The 15,930-nt window shown below is 36.5% G+C and overlaps 3 protein-coding genes across 4 annotated transcripts; 1 reads left to right on the top strand and 2 right to left on the bottom strand.

The window, feature by feature from the left end:
• Positions 1-42: 42 nt before the first annotated feature.
• On the bottom strand, positions 43-1,150 carry LOC126371336 (uncharacterized). Its single transcript, XM_050016643.1, has 3 exons — positions 923-1,150; positions 422-840; positions 43-261 (listed from the first exon to the last, which is right to left on the bottom strand). Exons 1-3 carry the CDS (start codon positions 1,009-1,011, stop codon positions 89-91), a joined length of 681 nt encoding a protein of 226 aa, XP_049872600.1. The 5' UTR covers positions 1,012-1,150; the 3' UTR covers positions 43-88.
• A 909-nt stretch (positions 1,151-2,059) lies between these two features.
• LOC126371212 (cullin-5) lies at positions 2,060-4,834 on the top strand. Its single transcript, XM_050016471.1, has 4 exons — positions 2,060-2,194; positions 2,274-2,835; positions 2,925-4,555; positions 4,638-4,834. Exons 1-4 carry the CDS (start codon positions 2,186-2,188, stop codon positions 4,773-4,775), a joined length of 2,340 nt encoding a protein of 779 aa, XP_049872428.1. The 5' UTR covers positions 2,060-2,185; the 3' UTR covers positions 4,776-4,834.
• Positions 4,835-4,948: 114 nt separating this feature from the next.
• LOC126371226 (eukaryotic translation initiation factor 2 subunit 3-like) lies at positions 4,949-15,748 on the bottom strand. Of its 2 annotated transcripts, XM_050016493.1 has the most exons (9): positions 15,486-15,734; positions 15,121-15,295; positions 10,961-11,197; positions 10,218-10,435; positions 8,854-9,039; positions 8,350-8,532; positions 5,827-5,964; positions 5,305-5,453; positions 4,949-5,077 (listed from the first exon to the last, which is right to left on the bottom strand). In XM_050016493.1, the coding sequence occupies exons 1-9, from the start codon at positions 15,546-15,548 to the stop codon at positions 5,020-5,022; spliced, it is 1,407 nt and encodes a 468-aa protein (XP_049872450.1). In that variant the 5' UTR covers positions 15,549-15,734; the 3' UTR covers positions 4,949-5,019. The 2 variants fall into 2 exon arrangements, with proteins under 2 accessions (XP_049872450.1, XP_049872448.1); XM_050016491.1 differs by lacking the exons at positions 4,949-5,077; positions 5,305-5,453; positions 5,827-5,964; ... (2 more) ...; positions 10,218-10,435; positions 10,961-11,197 and adding an exon at positions 12,585-14,732 and having other exon boundaries at positions 15,486-15,748.
• Positions 15,749-15,930: the final 182 nt, after the last annotated feature.

The raw sequence follows: 15,930 nt of genomic DNA, 5'->3' as shown, positions 1-15,930 counted from the left end.
AGGTACCCAGGGAAAGCAAAAATAGGGAATTAAAACAGATACTTTTAAAATTTAAAAATATATATTCAAACCATTAATAAAATACCATTTAAATATACAAATTGGAATTTAACACGGAGCTAGGCCTTGCATTAGAATTTTGTGAAATGTTCAGTTTATCCAAAAGTTTTTCCATTTCCTCGATTTGAAATTCTTCTGGGTGTTCCATGTAACATAATAAAGCCAATCCAGCTTCATTTAGATGTTCCCTCAGGCTGATCACTGAAATACAAGTGTTGCCCATTATAAATTTTCAAGCATTACATACCTAGTCATATAATCTTAATATCCAATGAGAGACTTTCCAGGCACAAAAGGTAAGACAACTTGCAGTTGTGGTTTCATGTGTTATGATAAAAGTAAATAGTTGTAAAATCCCTACCTCCTGCTGAAACTCCGGATACAATGTTGGGTTGTTCTAATTTTGGATATTTTAGATTCAGTTGTATTCTTTTGGTTGTAGATACTGCTCTGATAATACAATCTTGTCCAGAGAGCTCCATTGCTTGATAGTCCGACAGTGGCTTTGTTTGTATAGCTATAACATTTACGCTTACAATGAGATACTGCCTCAATAATTCCACAATCTCACTGCTCAACACCACATTGTAATCTTTAATTGTACATATATATTTATTGACGGTTCTAGACTTGTATAACTGCAAACTTACTTCTGGAATTGTATTCACAAGTTCCAGGTTACTTGATTGCATTTTTATACAGTCGGCTAAGTATTTTCCTTCTAATATAAATATTGTGTCGATATCGCCAGGACTCTCTAAATCTTTCTGCCATTTTAATCTGTAAATAATAATTGGGTCATCAATGTTTCAGAATTATAAAAAAAATATCAATTACCATGACATAGCAAAACAATACAAACTCAGGAAAACTGCGCTCAGGTGTTACTTCATCCCAGTCTTCCCATGCGGTGCGAGTTACAGGTTCTACAATTTCTCCAAAATTAGTCATAATAGTTAATTTAAAATTTCCAACACCTATATAAACACAGATAACAATTTCTTATTTTTAACAAGCCGAAACCGTAGGTACTTTCATTCCACAATCCACCATGAAATCCACAGACTTGACTGACACACACGACACATGATGTGTGTAATCGTATTTTGTTTTACATTGCGCGGTTACTTTTAAAACATAACTCTCTTTTGCCGGGGTTAACAAATGGATTGTGATTACATACATATAATAGCTATACGTGTACTTGTACTAGAATTGATATCTGTCACTTTCTATTTTTTTATTTAGGCCTAAAAAGGTCTTTGTAAAGTTATTGTTCTGAGTTTGTAACCAGGCCAAAAAATTAAAAAGAAATTTATTTCCTAGCATAGACTAGTATTATTTCATTTCTTAGAACCATGTACATTTGCATCTTTCAATCATTCGTCAATCATAATTTAGGACTTAAACAAAAATCGACCTAATTATTACGGCCAAATTACGGCACTGTGGTCGTTATTTGTAGGGTCGTATGTGGATCGTATGCTGGTTAATGGAATATCGTGGGACTACCGTGGTAAAACTACAAGGACCAAGTATCAGATATTCTGATACTACATGGATACTACAGTACAGACATCACACCATAGACAAAATTAGTGCCAACGACGTTTAGAAAAATCCACCTTAACCATCTAAAACGATCCATCCATCTTAATCCACCTTTTCCTTTTTTCTGTTATTAAAACACTGCAATCATTATTTGTAGGGTAGTATGCTGATTGACGGAATACTACTGTTTAGTGTTGTACTTGTACCTAGCTAGTGGTATTGCAGAACAATCAAAGAACAATCGATAGCGATAGTGAGTTTTGTTTTGCAAAATGGATAATATCAGGAGAAAAATGGGCCATCATCGTTATATACCATTAGAAAAAGAAATATGGTAGATGTCATCATGGTATAAGAAAAGTATTAAATCTTCTTATATCTTACACCATGGATGTCATGATTGACGAATGATTGGTGGATAGAGGTAACACCGCACCGCACTTAGGCTGAACGAAGTTAATAGTCAACGCCACGCCACAAGAATCTCCAAAAAAGATTACAATTTGATTAACACAGGATTATAATGATAGTTGAAGTTCTGTTACAGATTTTACGATATTTTTATTAGTTAGTCATGCTAAGGGTGTGTTATTACATTTACAATATTATTTCACAGTATTAAATAAATTGGTGGCATATATTAATCGTGATATTTTTTATAGGATAAGGGGCTAGTCACCTTCGAGGATAAATGGCCTTCTATGCGTCCTATCGTATTGAAGTTGCTAAAGCAGGAGCCGGTAACACAAACAGAATGGCAAGATTTGTTTGGGGCTGTGCATTCTGTGTGTTTATGGGACGAGAGGGGGCCTTACAAGCTTCGAGATGCTCTGCAGCAGGATATAATGATGTACATCAAACAAGCGCAGGCTCGTGTGTTAGCACAGCGCGAGGATCAAGCACTACTGAAGGCGTACATCGCTGAATGGGGCAAATTCTTTACTCAGTGCAATTATTTGCCGACTCCTTTCCGTCAACTGGAGAATTCTATAAATAACATAAGCAAAGTGACAACTTCTAATACGTCCAGTTCTCAGAAAAAGAATAATAATAACAATATAGATGACAGTCTGGTGCGCAAACTTATGTTGGATTCATGGAATCAGAGCATCTTTGTGGATATCAAACAGAGGTTACAGGATTCTGCCATGAAGCTTGTGCAGGCTGAACGTAATGGGGAGTCATTTGATACACAACTTGTTATTGGAGTTCGAGAATCATATGGTAAGTGCAGATATAGCAATCAATATGGTGCATTAGTTTGTGATGTGTCTCGTGAATTATAATTATTTTATACAATTATTTTGTTACAGTTAATTTGTGCTCAAATTCAATTGATAAGCTACAAATTTATAGAGATAACTTTGAAGCTGCTTACATGCAGGCTACAGAAGATTTCTATAAGTTAAAAGCAAGTGAACACTTGCTTGCAAATGGGGTGCAGTCTTACATGAAATATGCTGATCAGCGCTTGAAAGAAGAGGAGGCCCGGGCTCATAGGTATTTGGAGCCAGGCAGTGGCAGTGTGGCAGCTCTCAATCAGTGTTGTGAAAAAGTTCTCATAGGAGAACATTTGCCCACTTTGCTTGCAGAAAGTGCACCCTTGATTAAGGCAGGAGAAACTGAGAAACTTCAACTTATGTTTAAACTTCTAGACAGAGTGCCTGAAGGAGTTACTCCCATACTTAGAGATTTAGAAGCTCACATAGTGTCAGCAGGATTAGCTGACATGGTTTCTTCAGCTGACATCATAACATCAGATTCAGAGAAATATGTTGAAAGATTGTTAGATCTTTTTAATAGATTCAGTACTTTAGTTAAAGATGCTTTCATGGATGATCCTCGATTTTTAACAGCTAGGGACAAGGCATATAAATGTGTTGTTAATGACACAACTGTGTTTAAGTTGGAGCTACCCTCTTCAGCTCTGCTCCGTGGCAGCAAAGGCACTGCACCAGAGAGCAAGTGTCCTGAACTTCTTGCTAACTACTGTGATATGTTGTTAAGAAAGACTCCACTTAGTAAGCGCTTAACTACAGAACAGATAGAGTCAAGGCTTAGAGATGTATTGCTTGTTTTAAAATACATTGAAAACAAAGATGTGTTTATGCGGTACCATAAAGCACACTTAACAAGAAGGTTGATATTAGATTCTAGTGCAGATTCAGAAAAGGAAGAGGACATGGTTGAATGGCTTCGTGAAGTGGGAATGCCTGCTGATTATGTGAACAAGCTAGCTCGGATGTTCCAAGATATTAAAGTTAGTGAGGATCTAAATACTCAGTTTAGAGGAGAGACAACACGCCATGATGCCATCAATATAAAGATACTGAATGCTGGTGCTTGGGCGCGCGGGTCAGAGAGGGTAACAGTTAGTCTTCCTTTAGAATTAGAAGACTACATTCCAGAAGTTGAGGAGTTTTACAAGAAAAAGCATTCAGGTCGTAAATTGCAATGGTACCATCACATGAGCAATGGAACCATTACTTTTGCTAATTCTGTTGGAAGATTTGATCTGGATGTCACTACTTTTCAAATGGCAGTGTTGTTTGCATGGAATCAAAGGCCCATGGAAAAGGTGACTTATGAGAACTTGAGACTCGCCACTGAACTACCTGATCCAGAATTGAGGAGAACTTTATGGTCGTTGGTTGCTTTCCCAAAACTAAAAAGACAATTGTTATGCTATGAGCCAGTTGTACAGAATCCTAAAGATTTTTCAGAAAATACGACATTCTGGGTAAATCAGGAATTTGCATTAATTAAAAATGGAAAACCACAACGAAGAGGCAAAATTAACTTGATTGGTAGACTTCAATTAAGTACTGAACGCTCACAGATAGAAGACAATCATTCTATTGTTCAGTTGCGAATTTTGCGAACTCAAGAAGCTATCATAAAGATCTTGAAAATGCGGAAACGCATTTCCAACACTGCCCTGCAGGTAGCATCCATTATATCATAAGAATTTATTATTTATTTACTTTTGTAGCTTGATAATACAATATATTTCTTTGTATTTTCAGAGTGAACTGGTAGAGATATTGAAGAATATGTTCCTGCCATCCAAGAAGATGATAAAGGAGCAGTTGGAGTGGTTGATCGAGCACAAGTATATGCGACGAGATGATGACGACATCAATACTTTTATATACATGGCCTAGTTAGTTTCGTTCTCAAGTGTAAATGAAATGAACAAAATCAAATAAATTATTTACCCAGATCATTTTGTTTCCTATCAACTTTGTTTTGTATAATGTTTTAAGACCAATTTTTTTATATTCTTCTTCTGTTACTTTTACACTTATTTTTAATGGGGCAGCTAAATTAGAACAAATTGTATTCATATTTCGCTTTTATTAAATATATGAATACGATAGAGTATAATATAAAAGATACAACACATAATTAGTTTTTCGCTGGTTCGATAGTTTCACCTCCTTGAATCTGTCCCCATCCAATTAACCTGTAAAAGAGTTCATAATTAATAAACATGTTTGTGCTACAATTTTCTTAACACCGAAAGAGTTAGAACCTCTGAAACCTATCTGGTATACATCTTAAACATTATGTAAATAATATAACATTCTGTCCTTGAACTTTAGAGAAAGTCATGACATGACGTCATTTATCTGCAATAGCGTCATTCCCACAGTTTTACAAGAATAATGGTAGTAAACAAGATTATCTTACCGCCAGTGGTTCTCAACTCTCCTGCTTAGAGCCACTTTCTCTCCAATCTCGGTGCACACGGGGTTCGTAAGAGCGATCTTGGCCAAATCAGCCTTGGTAGCGATCACTCTACCGCCGGTACTGAGAGAGCCGATATTGACTAACAGGACCTGAAAAGAAATAATAGATTACATAATAATGTACATTTGTTTGTTTATGTGGTTTGTACAATTGTATGTCTCTGTACGTAGGCAATTGTTTGCGATATTGAAACTATGACGATTTCAATATAGGTTAGACAGAAGACAACATAGCTATTTTTTTTTACGAAAAGTCTAAACGTATATAAATGTACAAAATTTGTATGAATTAATAAGTTATACATCGTATAAAACGGCACAATTTCAATACGTGGCAACCTTATACACTAATATCCTGCGATATTAGTATAAGGTCGCGATATTGAATGACGTTTGCGAGGAAGGTAGCTGAATAAAAAGTAAAAATAAATGATCTAGAATGATATATAAACAGTACACTAACCTCGTTCCTAGTCAACTTCTGTACTTTAGCAGCTTTCTTGTCTCCTTCAGTACGTACACCGAGGAGACGTTTTAGAAGGTAATATGAGACTTCAAGTTTGACGAAGATACCAGGAAGAGCGCCGACTGCTCCAAGCACCTAAAAATAAATCATCACGTAAGAAAACCTCTCTCGAGTGTCTGCCATCGCTAAGATAGGTAATGTATCTCAGAACAATAACTAAAGCATAGAAGGAAGGCTAAAATAAGAATTCAGAAACTATAAACCGGCTCTCTTCTAGCTTACGACACAAACTATGAGTGAGAAAAGGACAAATGATTCGCTCTTTGCTTCATTTTTTCCGAGGTTGTCACAACATGAAATGTCATTTGGACCTATTGGACTCATTTTAACTCGGCCAAATACATAGTAACATACATAAGAAGATTTTACTTATATTTACCGAACTATTTGACACGGTCGCGTGAACTTTGTTTACGAGTATCTTGTGTTCAGATTGTTTTAAGTGATAATTTAACAATATTTTTCCAAATAAATGGACAGAAACTTTTATTTATATCAAATAATTGAGTGTCTCGACTCTGTGACATTATGTCTTGTGTGGTATGGGGCTGCAGCTCACATTCAGGAAGAAAAGAAAATAGCCAACAACTTCTGTCGTTTCATCGGTAAGTTTTTTGTAATTTTCTAGTGAAATGTGAACTGCTGAACAATTTTAGGAAAGTAATATGTTTTGCTGAATAGATTTGTAGCATAAAATATTTGAGATATCCATTATATTATACGTTTCATCGATGAATACGGAATTGATTTGAGGTTATGTTGATTGTCCATAGTGATGTACTAAAATTATCGATACTTTTAATTTTTAGATTTCCTGTAGACGATAACAAAGAGAAAGAATGGATAGTTCACATTAATAGACGAAATTGGATTCCAAATAAGTACAGCCGTATTTGCTCGAAACATTTTACTGCGGATTCATTTATGTGTGTTCCTAATTCGAAGTGGAGACGTCTTCGAGACGATGATATTCCTACATTGAACATTATAGATCAGACAGATGAAATGGTAATTACGGCCGAGCACCACACACCCGAAGTCTCGACGGCAAAAGGGACAAAATTGTGGGTCCGCGTTAAATTCCCATATTTCGCCAGTTTTTGGCTAGCGGCCCACTCGGCAGCCGGCCCTGCGGTTCGAGTAGTACGGGGCAGGTGCGTTGCTGCAAACCTGCAAGCGCAGGTCGCGTCCCACAATAAAGCACGCTCCCTCTCCTAGGGTATGAGCGTGAGCCCATCGGGCCTCTTACCGTCTGTGCGGCTTAGACCCGGCGGTTCCAATTTGCACGGCACGTCGATCAAGACCAGTGCACGGCGGATGACATCATAAATAAATTCGAATATTACAAAATACTTACCGATGAAACGATAACAGTTGGCTATTTTCTTTCCTTCCTGAATGTGAGCTGCAGCTCCAAACTAATATAAACCAGACAATGGTGCTAATTCCTGTAAATACCATCTAATTTTATTTTAAGTTATATCTGTCATTTTCTTATCCGCCGAAAAGGAAAAGGACGGGTAATCGACAAGCATAAAATTTATGGAACACACGTCAATTTTAAGGACAAATCTAAAACAACCGTCTAAAAATTTTACATCAGTCAATAACCCGACACAGGTAAGTAGACAGCACGTCAAACGGATTACATACCAGCGACATACCTTTTTGATTCGCCCGGGTTATTCATTCATTTACTCATTCTTCCTAAAATTAAGAGCTGTGAATCATCCGTCCCTTTCCTTTTCGACGGATATGAAAATGACGTATATAACTTAAAATAAAATTAGGTGGTGTCTGCAGGAATCGGGGCCAATATAATCCAAAAATGATTAGATACTTACCTATCAGAGACAGAGTCTCCTTTCATCAAGAAGAAGATAATTGCGTCCTACACAAAGAAATCTTGTAAAAAAATTATCGACATTAATTGTAAGTAAATTTAATTTAATCGACATATTACTAAAGTGAAACGCAACACTAGGCATTGAAAAACTTGTGACAACCTACGAAATTACGAAACAATTTTTGTATATGCGTCTTTGTCTAACATTACGCCGGTTCCGTAAGATAAAGTAGAGCAGAATTATAGAGTTCTGTTGCTATTTTAGCCTTCCTTCTATGCTTTAGTTATTGTTCTGAGTAATGTATATTTATTATTAGTAATGCCAACTTCATAATAGGCTACTTGACAACCTACCTGAGATACTTTTTACGACACGTCAAAATGAAAGTTCTCTTTGAAGTTTGTATGGAAATACTGTCCTGAGTCCTGAGACGTTATCAATAAAAGCGGTCAAACGTCGTACTCATTACAGGTTAGGTCACATACCTCCGAAAATGCACTTCTCGGGAACCCACATTGGTTTCCTCACGATGTTTGCACGTGATAATCATTTATGATCCAAACATCTCAAAGTGAGAGGCAAGTGATCTACCAAATAGGCTACCACGACTCACTTGTCCGACAAGTCGGTCAGCGCGACACAGCGTGGGCTCGATCTTGGTGCCCACACCGATAAGGCCGCCGGGCACCGCGTATTGGAGCTCGTTCTGCTCCGCGAACAGCGACACGATGCGGGAGAATATCGGTCGGCACGTCAACTTGCCGTCTGCGTCTTTGCTCACTAGACCTGGTCGCACCTGGGCAATGGTAACTATTATTAGAAAAGTATAAAAAATAATAAAGAAACAATTACACAAAAGCAATCAATAAAACCATATTAATAACTCCTTCCCGTAAAGCTTCCTATCCAAATGTGCCCATAATACTCGTGGCGTTCTCCCTGAATATGTTGTCCTATGTATTATAGTTTAGCTAATATTACGGGGCAAAAGTCCTCCTTTTCTTCCGCTCCTTATTAATAATAATAATTACGAACTCTGTTTTCTCCATTTCTCTTGATTCTATTTCCTCAGTCTTTAAAATTTGCATAGAATTCTATGCTATTTCTTATCACAAACCTCGATCTCCATTCCAACAGTGAGTACTCCTTGCAAGATGGAGCCGCCAGCAACTCCGCCCCGGAGGTCATCGACCTCGCACCCTGGCTTGTTGACGTCGAACGAGCGGATCACGATCATCCGCGGCGGTGAAGAGAAGTCTCTGAGCGGCACGGGGATCTTCTTTGTGATATACTCGCAGAGGACCTAGCGATAATAGAAATAAATCAAGAATTTACATTACACAGAATGTCTACATGCGATGTCCCGACTCTGAGATTTAAAGGTTTAAAGATTTAAAGACCCTTGATCTGTGATCTCACTTCGAGGTCGCAGGTTCGAAACCAGCACAGGCCTAAATCAATGATTGTCGAATTTATTTTTGAATTCATGTTTAGATCATAAATGATCATCACGTGCTCAGCGGTGAAGGAAAACATCGTGAGGAAACCCACATTCCCAAGAAATGCATTTCGGAGGTATGTGACCTAACCTGTATTGGGCTGGTTTTCCCTTCGCGGGTTGGAAGTTCAGACAAGCAGTCGCTTCTGTAAAAACCGGACCTATAAAATCTTCAGGTTAGGTTAGCGGACCCTGTGAAAAACGGGATGACGCTAGGGACATGATGATCTGTGATCCCAGAAAGCGTTAATGTTCCATGTATGGTCTAAAGGGAAATAACATAATTATTAGTTTTAGGTATAGAAATACTAGGGGACCACAATGTATAATATACACTATTATTATGTAATAGGTAGGTATTTTGCTGCGATACTAAATGAAAATTATGTTTTGTGTGTACATAATTAATTTGAGAATAATGGAGATGCCATTAGATGAGTATTATAGAATTATAAATTATATTAAAAAAACAGTCACAAAGGACAGAAATCAATATTTAAATCAGCAGGTCATTACACGATATCAGGGAACAATGAAGAAATGACCTTTCGTGTTCGAATTGATAATATCGAAAAGATAATTATCTAGAGATTGCTGATAGTGACTTATGTTAATGCACTTTATGCAACTTTTTGACCGTTATTGACGTCACTATAAAGGACGACAGTTTTGAACACTACGATGGCAAAGATTCGAAGATTTTCCTAATGCAAAACAGCCTAGGTAACCTATAAGTAGAAAGTTCTTTCACCCCAGCATAGAATAAAAATAATTATATGTATAGAATGGTGACTTTGCACCCCGTACCAACGGGCACCGAAATTTACTTCCCTCTCTCTGGGTCTTACTTTGCATTAATTATGTCTCTCTCTCTCTCTCACTAACGGTATACAGCTTAGTACATCATCTTGCCTCACATTCCAGGTATGTCGTAGGGAAGGAGGCATTAAGTTGCATTTTCTTGATTTTTACACATTACTTACTTCAATATTGTACTTGAGTTGGGCAGAAATAGGTATAATAGGCGCACCCTCCGCGACGGTGCCCTGTACGAACTTGACGATCTGTTCGTACTGCTCCTTGGCCTGGCCTTCCTTCACTAAGTCTATCTTGTTCTGCAGGATGAGTATGTGCTTCAGCTTCATAATTTCGATGGCGGCTAAATGTTCGCTGGTCTGTGGCTGAGGGCAGGACTCGTTACCTGGGAAATAAATTTAGGTGGTAGGTAACATTCTTTTAAGCATAATGTATTTATGAATACTTAAGCCTCTACCTTACGGGTTTGAATCTATGAGTCCTTGCCTTGTTTGTATTATTTTTCTACATATGTACTGAAGACTACAAGCAGCTAATCATAATCTTTAGAGTTTGAATCCAATCAAATAGTTGAAAACTATGGAAACTTACACTGACTAGTCAACTCGTGCCAAATGAGTTTATTATTGGTTGGATGTACGCATGCACAGGCATGGTCTATAGTTAACATTCAGGGAGACATATCTCGGGTCATTGAAATTTCATTCATAATAACATCATACTTGGTAACGGGACATCGATCGCCCGTAATTGTTATTGCACAAGTTGTAATATAACGTGCCAGCGATGAACAGTTGAACGCATCCATAGCAGTAGTAAGGTCATGACCGGAACAGTCCACGAAGCGGTTTACTTTTGGTTCTGGCCACCACTGGTGTGAGTTCATGTATGTTTGTAGTATATAACATACCAGCAATGAGCAGTAGAGCGGCGTCCATGACAGCGGCACCGTTAAGCATGGTGGCCATGAGGATGTCGTGCCCGGGGCAGTCCACGAAACTGACGTGGCGGACTAGCTGGAAGCGCCCGGTGCACTGGGGGCGCAGACACGGGAAGCTGTCGTCTTTAGACGACCCGCCCGAGATGTAGCTTGTAGGCCGCTTGCACTTAGGGTTGTCGCATTTGTAGATTTTCGCGTTGGCATAACCTAAAACAGAGGAGCTCAATTAATTTCAAAATCATTTATGGAACGTAATTAACAGGGATCGAACTAATTTTATCCTACGTCACGACCGTCGTCGTCGTCTTTGTCGTTAGTTTAATATAGGTATGTCATTTCGCAATATAAATACAGCCTTTATGAGTTGGCTTCTAGTCCAAACTCCACTAACTCGCAATGGAACAGCGAGTGTGGTGCAATATGTTCCACATACTTCCTCAGCTTGAGTTAACGGGAGACCTATGCACAGCGTTATGTACGGCTTTCCATGTTATTTAAATTAAGTATATTTATTTGTAATTTATTTAGAAGTAAATATAGGCTTTACGTTAATTCGCATATAAAGAACTAACTTAAAACTTCTCTACTATTTGGGCAGCCTCGTTTAGGTCAAGTTTTTGAACTTCGAATATATTTTTTATTCCCTTAAGTCTCAAATTCCATTTCTTACCGACTTCAAAAAAAGGAGGAGGCTCTCAATTCGTAATTTTATGTGGCTGGGATAATGATGGAAGGTCAATTCCTCAATCGTTAGCTCAATGGTATAGTGGCCTCGCGCACAGACGCATATTCAGACTGCTAGCTATAATATCATGTAAGCTAATGTAATGATCGTGACCCACTAAAGTCAGGAGTTAGGATTTAATTCTTTATTAACATTCAATAAGAAAGATTTCTAAGGTTTGGATAGAAAATCCTATCATCCATCATATTATGTAAATGTAAAATTATTTTTTACTTTCTGTGTGTTTTTCTATTGCGTTTTTATGTGTTTGTTTTGTAGTTAATGTTCTTTTTTGAAAGCGGTTCTTTTTTAATTTAAAAAGCGTTATTTTTTACAAAGTTTTAGCCTAAGATACCATACAAAATTCTATTCTAATGAATTAGTTGAATGATTTTGTATGACCACTACTTGTGGGGAAAACTTTAATAGCCTCTATTTGACATGGGTGTGCGCCTGCAGATGTCAACATTTTCCCTTTAAAAAGGACAATTGTTATGAAATTCTGATTACTAAATAAAGACATATTTAAAACTGACGAAAAACATTTTCTTTTTTCTATTTTTATTTAAAATTTTGACGTTTTTTTATGACGTCACAGGTTGCTTTTTCATATAAAATCCATAGTATTTCCGTGTTTTTACGGAATTACTATAATACGTTTAGTAAAAAGTAACTGATTTGTCTAGTTGGAAACTATCCTATTTTACTAGATTTTATTATTATCCTTATAAGTCCATTATATTTCATATTTGTATAATCCATATATTTTTCATCTGCTTGAACAAATTAAAATGAAATGATAGTTAATGGTCTAGCTAATTATGTCTGGTTAAATAAAACAAGTGATTTCTAATTGTCCATAATTGTAATACTTTTACCTCACTTATAACTATGTTGTAAACTTAAAACAATAAACTTAATTACAAGAGAATACTACATCGTAGTAAATTGCATAAAACAGTTAACATCTAAAGATATTAATAATTATGATGATAAAAAGAATGTATGATATATAAACTTACAAATACATCAAATGTAACAGTTTGATTCTTCTCTTGTGCTCAACTGTTCAACATTCATGCAACACTAATTAGAATTTATTTAACAGCACCATAACAATAAGTGCACTTATGAAGACTCATTAATAATACTTTTAGCGTGTATAAGAATGAAATCACAATTTATTGAACAGAGATATACATATATAAATATATTGTAAGTATTGAGATTTTATATTTGGTTGTTGTTTATAGAATTTATGGATATAATTTCATGAGTATATGATGCAAATTCATCTAATGAATAGTTTTACTTGTTCATCTTCCTTTAATATTTTTAAGTTTATACTTAAAAAAATGGGAAAAGCATATGCAAAAGCATCTGCATGAACAAATGTTGCCTACTGAGTCAACATTTATTCCATAATATACTAAAATTAAAATAGATATTTTCTACATTTTGTTGCTCCACATTTGCATTCAGTGAGATTCCTAAGTGCTGCTCTGTTCTGTTGTTGTATTTCAAATCTGGACTTCACAGGTGATGAAGCGGAGGCATTTGTACTCCCCTTGTAAGGGGTGGGCGAGTTTGCCCTGCCTGCTTCTGATCCATTAGCAACACTCAGCTCTTCATCATCCACTGCGCTGACTGAGGGGCTACATACACCATTTTCATCACTGTCATTAGATTTTTGCAAATAATCAAAACATATTTCTTCTCCAGCATCAATGTCGCGAGTCGCAAATAACGCCAGCATAGGTAGGTTGGGGTCGAGGCAGTCAGCCCACACCGCCCACACTCCGAGGTTCGGATCACAGGAGTGATTAATAAAATGTGCCACATTTCCTAAATGTGCTGCATCAACTACATAAGGATTCTCAACAGAGTTGAAGTCCAGGTCAAACAAATATGTCAAACCATTAGCGTCATATTCTCTGCCACGTTTTTCAGCTTCTTCAAACGTAATAACTTCACCAACATACTGACAAACAAACTGGCCTTGTCTTATTTTTTGTTCTGTTCTTACACCCCATCCACAACCATTAGAAGTACGAAAAATAGTCAATTTAATATTTCGACCTCCCTGTACAACTCTATTACTACATTCAGAAGAACATTTGCAGGCTTTGTTACATTCATATATAGGTGTACCAGATGCCACCCGTAGCCTTTTATTTACTGTGTAAGCATACAATCCAGCTTGCATGCCACAGCAAGATTTAGAGCGACAATTGCAAGCAGCACACTCACATCCAATAGGTGGGTCATCTGGAATTGTTACACCTACACCTGGTATTGATTGATTAATGTACGTAAAGTTATCTGGAGGGCCAGCCAGATCAACATGATTTTCTACTGTAAGCTTCTTACACTTATCAACTTGATTCAGATGCTCTTCCCAATCTTTTAATGCCATCAACTGTTGAACTCTTTTCCTTGTTATGACATACATCTGCAAGATATTTCTTGTGTTCTGGACAAGTTCAGCACCATAAGATTCATTCTCTTCTGTCATGCAAATCATTGACAATAGGTTAAGTAACAGCTTCTCTTTCAATGTCGATAACTCTGTTTCTTCTACTTCAGATAAGTGAACAATAAGATTATCTTCACTTAGTAAATCATCAAAAGCAATCTCTTCTTTCAGCTTTTCAAATTTTTCACAGTATTTCAATTCTTTTTCAGCCAAGAAGCTCCTTAATATGCTAGGGCAATTTTCGAGATGTTCTAAAGGTTCCCATGTGTTTTCACTATCATCATACCCTTTCCATTTAATATGGAAGTACTCCTTACCAGAATCAAATTTGAAGTCATAAATTTTTTCTATTATATACTCTCCAAGGTCTTGTTTATTTTTGCCTTTTTTCTGTTTTTTGGGAGGGGGCAAGATATCTGCATCCTCAGGTTCAAGTGAAAGGTTCCTCTTCTTTGATCTTCTTATTTTTTCAAAGAACATATTTTCATTCCTCTCATCTGCTCTCTCACGGAACATTCTTACAACTGAATCCGACAGGCGCTCTGCAACATACCATGTGTTTTAGTTAGAATAGGTCTACAATAACAATCAAGTATGCATTTACTTAAGGTTTTTTTTATTTATAAATTTTGTTCACATGGTATATTACAAAGCAGCTGTTTGAAAATGTAATATTTGTATTAACAGTAAAAGGATACTGATGATACAAATACTAGTACAATTATGCAGGTCCATTTATTGGACTTCTAGTAGTATCAACATTATAAAATTTGTGTTAGTTTGTATGTTTGGTAATTAATCATTGGTTTATTTGTATAAATAACATTCACACTTAACTATTATCATGTTGACCAAATAAGTTAGAACATAGGACAATAAAGATAACAACTTGCTTATAAGCAACTGGTGTAAATAATTAATTCAACTTACCCAATTTGATGGTAATGTTTCTTTCTAGTTCATTCTTGAATCTGACAGTCTGCACCCCTGAGATAGCTTTCACAACTGTAGATTTTCCATGGGCTACATGACCAATAGTTCCTATGTTGATAGTAGCTTGTCTAGATATGACTTCGGGGGACAAGGCAGACAGTTTTGTGACATCCTGAAATAACATATAATATTACACAATGACTACATCATATAAAACCAGGCGCTCAACTACTTTTAACCTCAATTTATAGGTTATGTTACGAATAGACGTTGAATCCCCTTGGAAAGTGCTAAGGATACTGAGTTAACTTGAAATTATTGTATTTTCAGAGCATTTATATAGAGATACTATAATAACTAACCAGTTTAGATAAATCTTGCTGATGTAAGTTCGATGAAGCACTTCGACCTTCACTCGACGCCATAATTGCGGACGTATACCGTGTTTATAATCCCAGAATTATAACTACGTAGAAACTTTGTAGCAAAATGTATTTGTTGAAGAGACAGTGCACCAAATTTTGCCGTTTCGTGGTATTTTCGCCACTTCACACGGATTCAACACGGATTTTTGGGCCGTGGCGTGCCGCGTAAAGTACCAGTGTTGTAATATGTAAAAATGAATATTTTAAATTTTATTGTTTTGGCATCAAGGATTTTTAAACCAGGATAGCATTCCTAACACTTAAAGTAAAGTTATAGTGATCAAAATGTATTGTAACCAGTCACACAAAACATTACATTGTATTCAAAGAAGCCAGCCGCTATATTAACTTTCTTTAACTCAACAACAAAATTCAACGAAGC

The sequence above is a fragment of the Pectinophora gossypiella genome, chromosome 12, assembly GCF_024362695.1.
Source record: "Pectinophora gossypiella chromosome 12, ilPecGoss1.1, whole genome shotgun sequence".
Taxonomy (NCBI): domain Eukaryota; kingdom Metazoa; phylum Arthropoda; class Insecta; order Lepidoptera; family Gelechiidae; genus Pectinophora; species Pectinophora gossypiella.
The sequence above is the reverse complement of the archived record's forward strand: the minus strand, read 5'-3'. Positions and strand labels throughout refer to the sequence as shown.

Bases quoted from the DNA above. Each gene is read 5' to 3' on its own strand.
- LOC126371336 (XM_050016643.1), bottom strand. From the start codon at position 1,011: ATGACTAATTTTGGAGAAATTGTAGAACCTGTAACTCGCACCGCATGG. The intron at 841-922 runs GTTTGTATTGTT...TATTATTTACAG, and splicing joins CCTGAGCGCAGTTTTCCTGA to ATTAAAATGGCAGAAAGATT. The intron at 262-421 runs GTAGGGATTTTA...CTTGTATTTCAG, and splicing joins ATCCGGAGTTTCAGCAGGAG to TGATCAGCCTGAGGGAACAT.
- LOC126371212 (XM_050016471.1), top strand. The intron at 2,836-2,924 runs GTAAGTGCAGAT...ATTTTGTTACAG, and splicing joins TGGAGTTCGAGAATCATATG to TTAATTTGTGCTCAAATTCA. The intron at 4,556-4,637 runs GTAGCATCCATT...TTGTATTTTCAG, and splicing joins TTTCCAACACTGCCCTGCAG to AGTGAACTGGTAGAGATATT.
- LOC126371226 (XM_050016491.1), bottom strand. From the start codon at position 15,548: ATGGCGTCGAGTGAAGGTCGAAGTGCTTCATCGAACTTACATCAGCAA. The intron at 15,296-15,485 runs GTTAGTTATTAT...ATGTTATTTCAG, and splicing joins AGCAAGATTTATCTAAACTG to GATGTCACAAAACTGTCTGC. The intron at 14,733-15,120 runs GTAAGTTGAATT...GGTATGTTGCAG, and splicing joins AAACATTACCATCAAATTGG to AGCGCCTGTCGGATTCAGTT.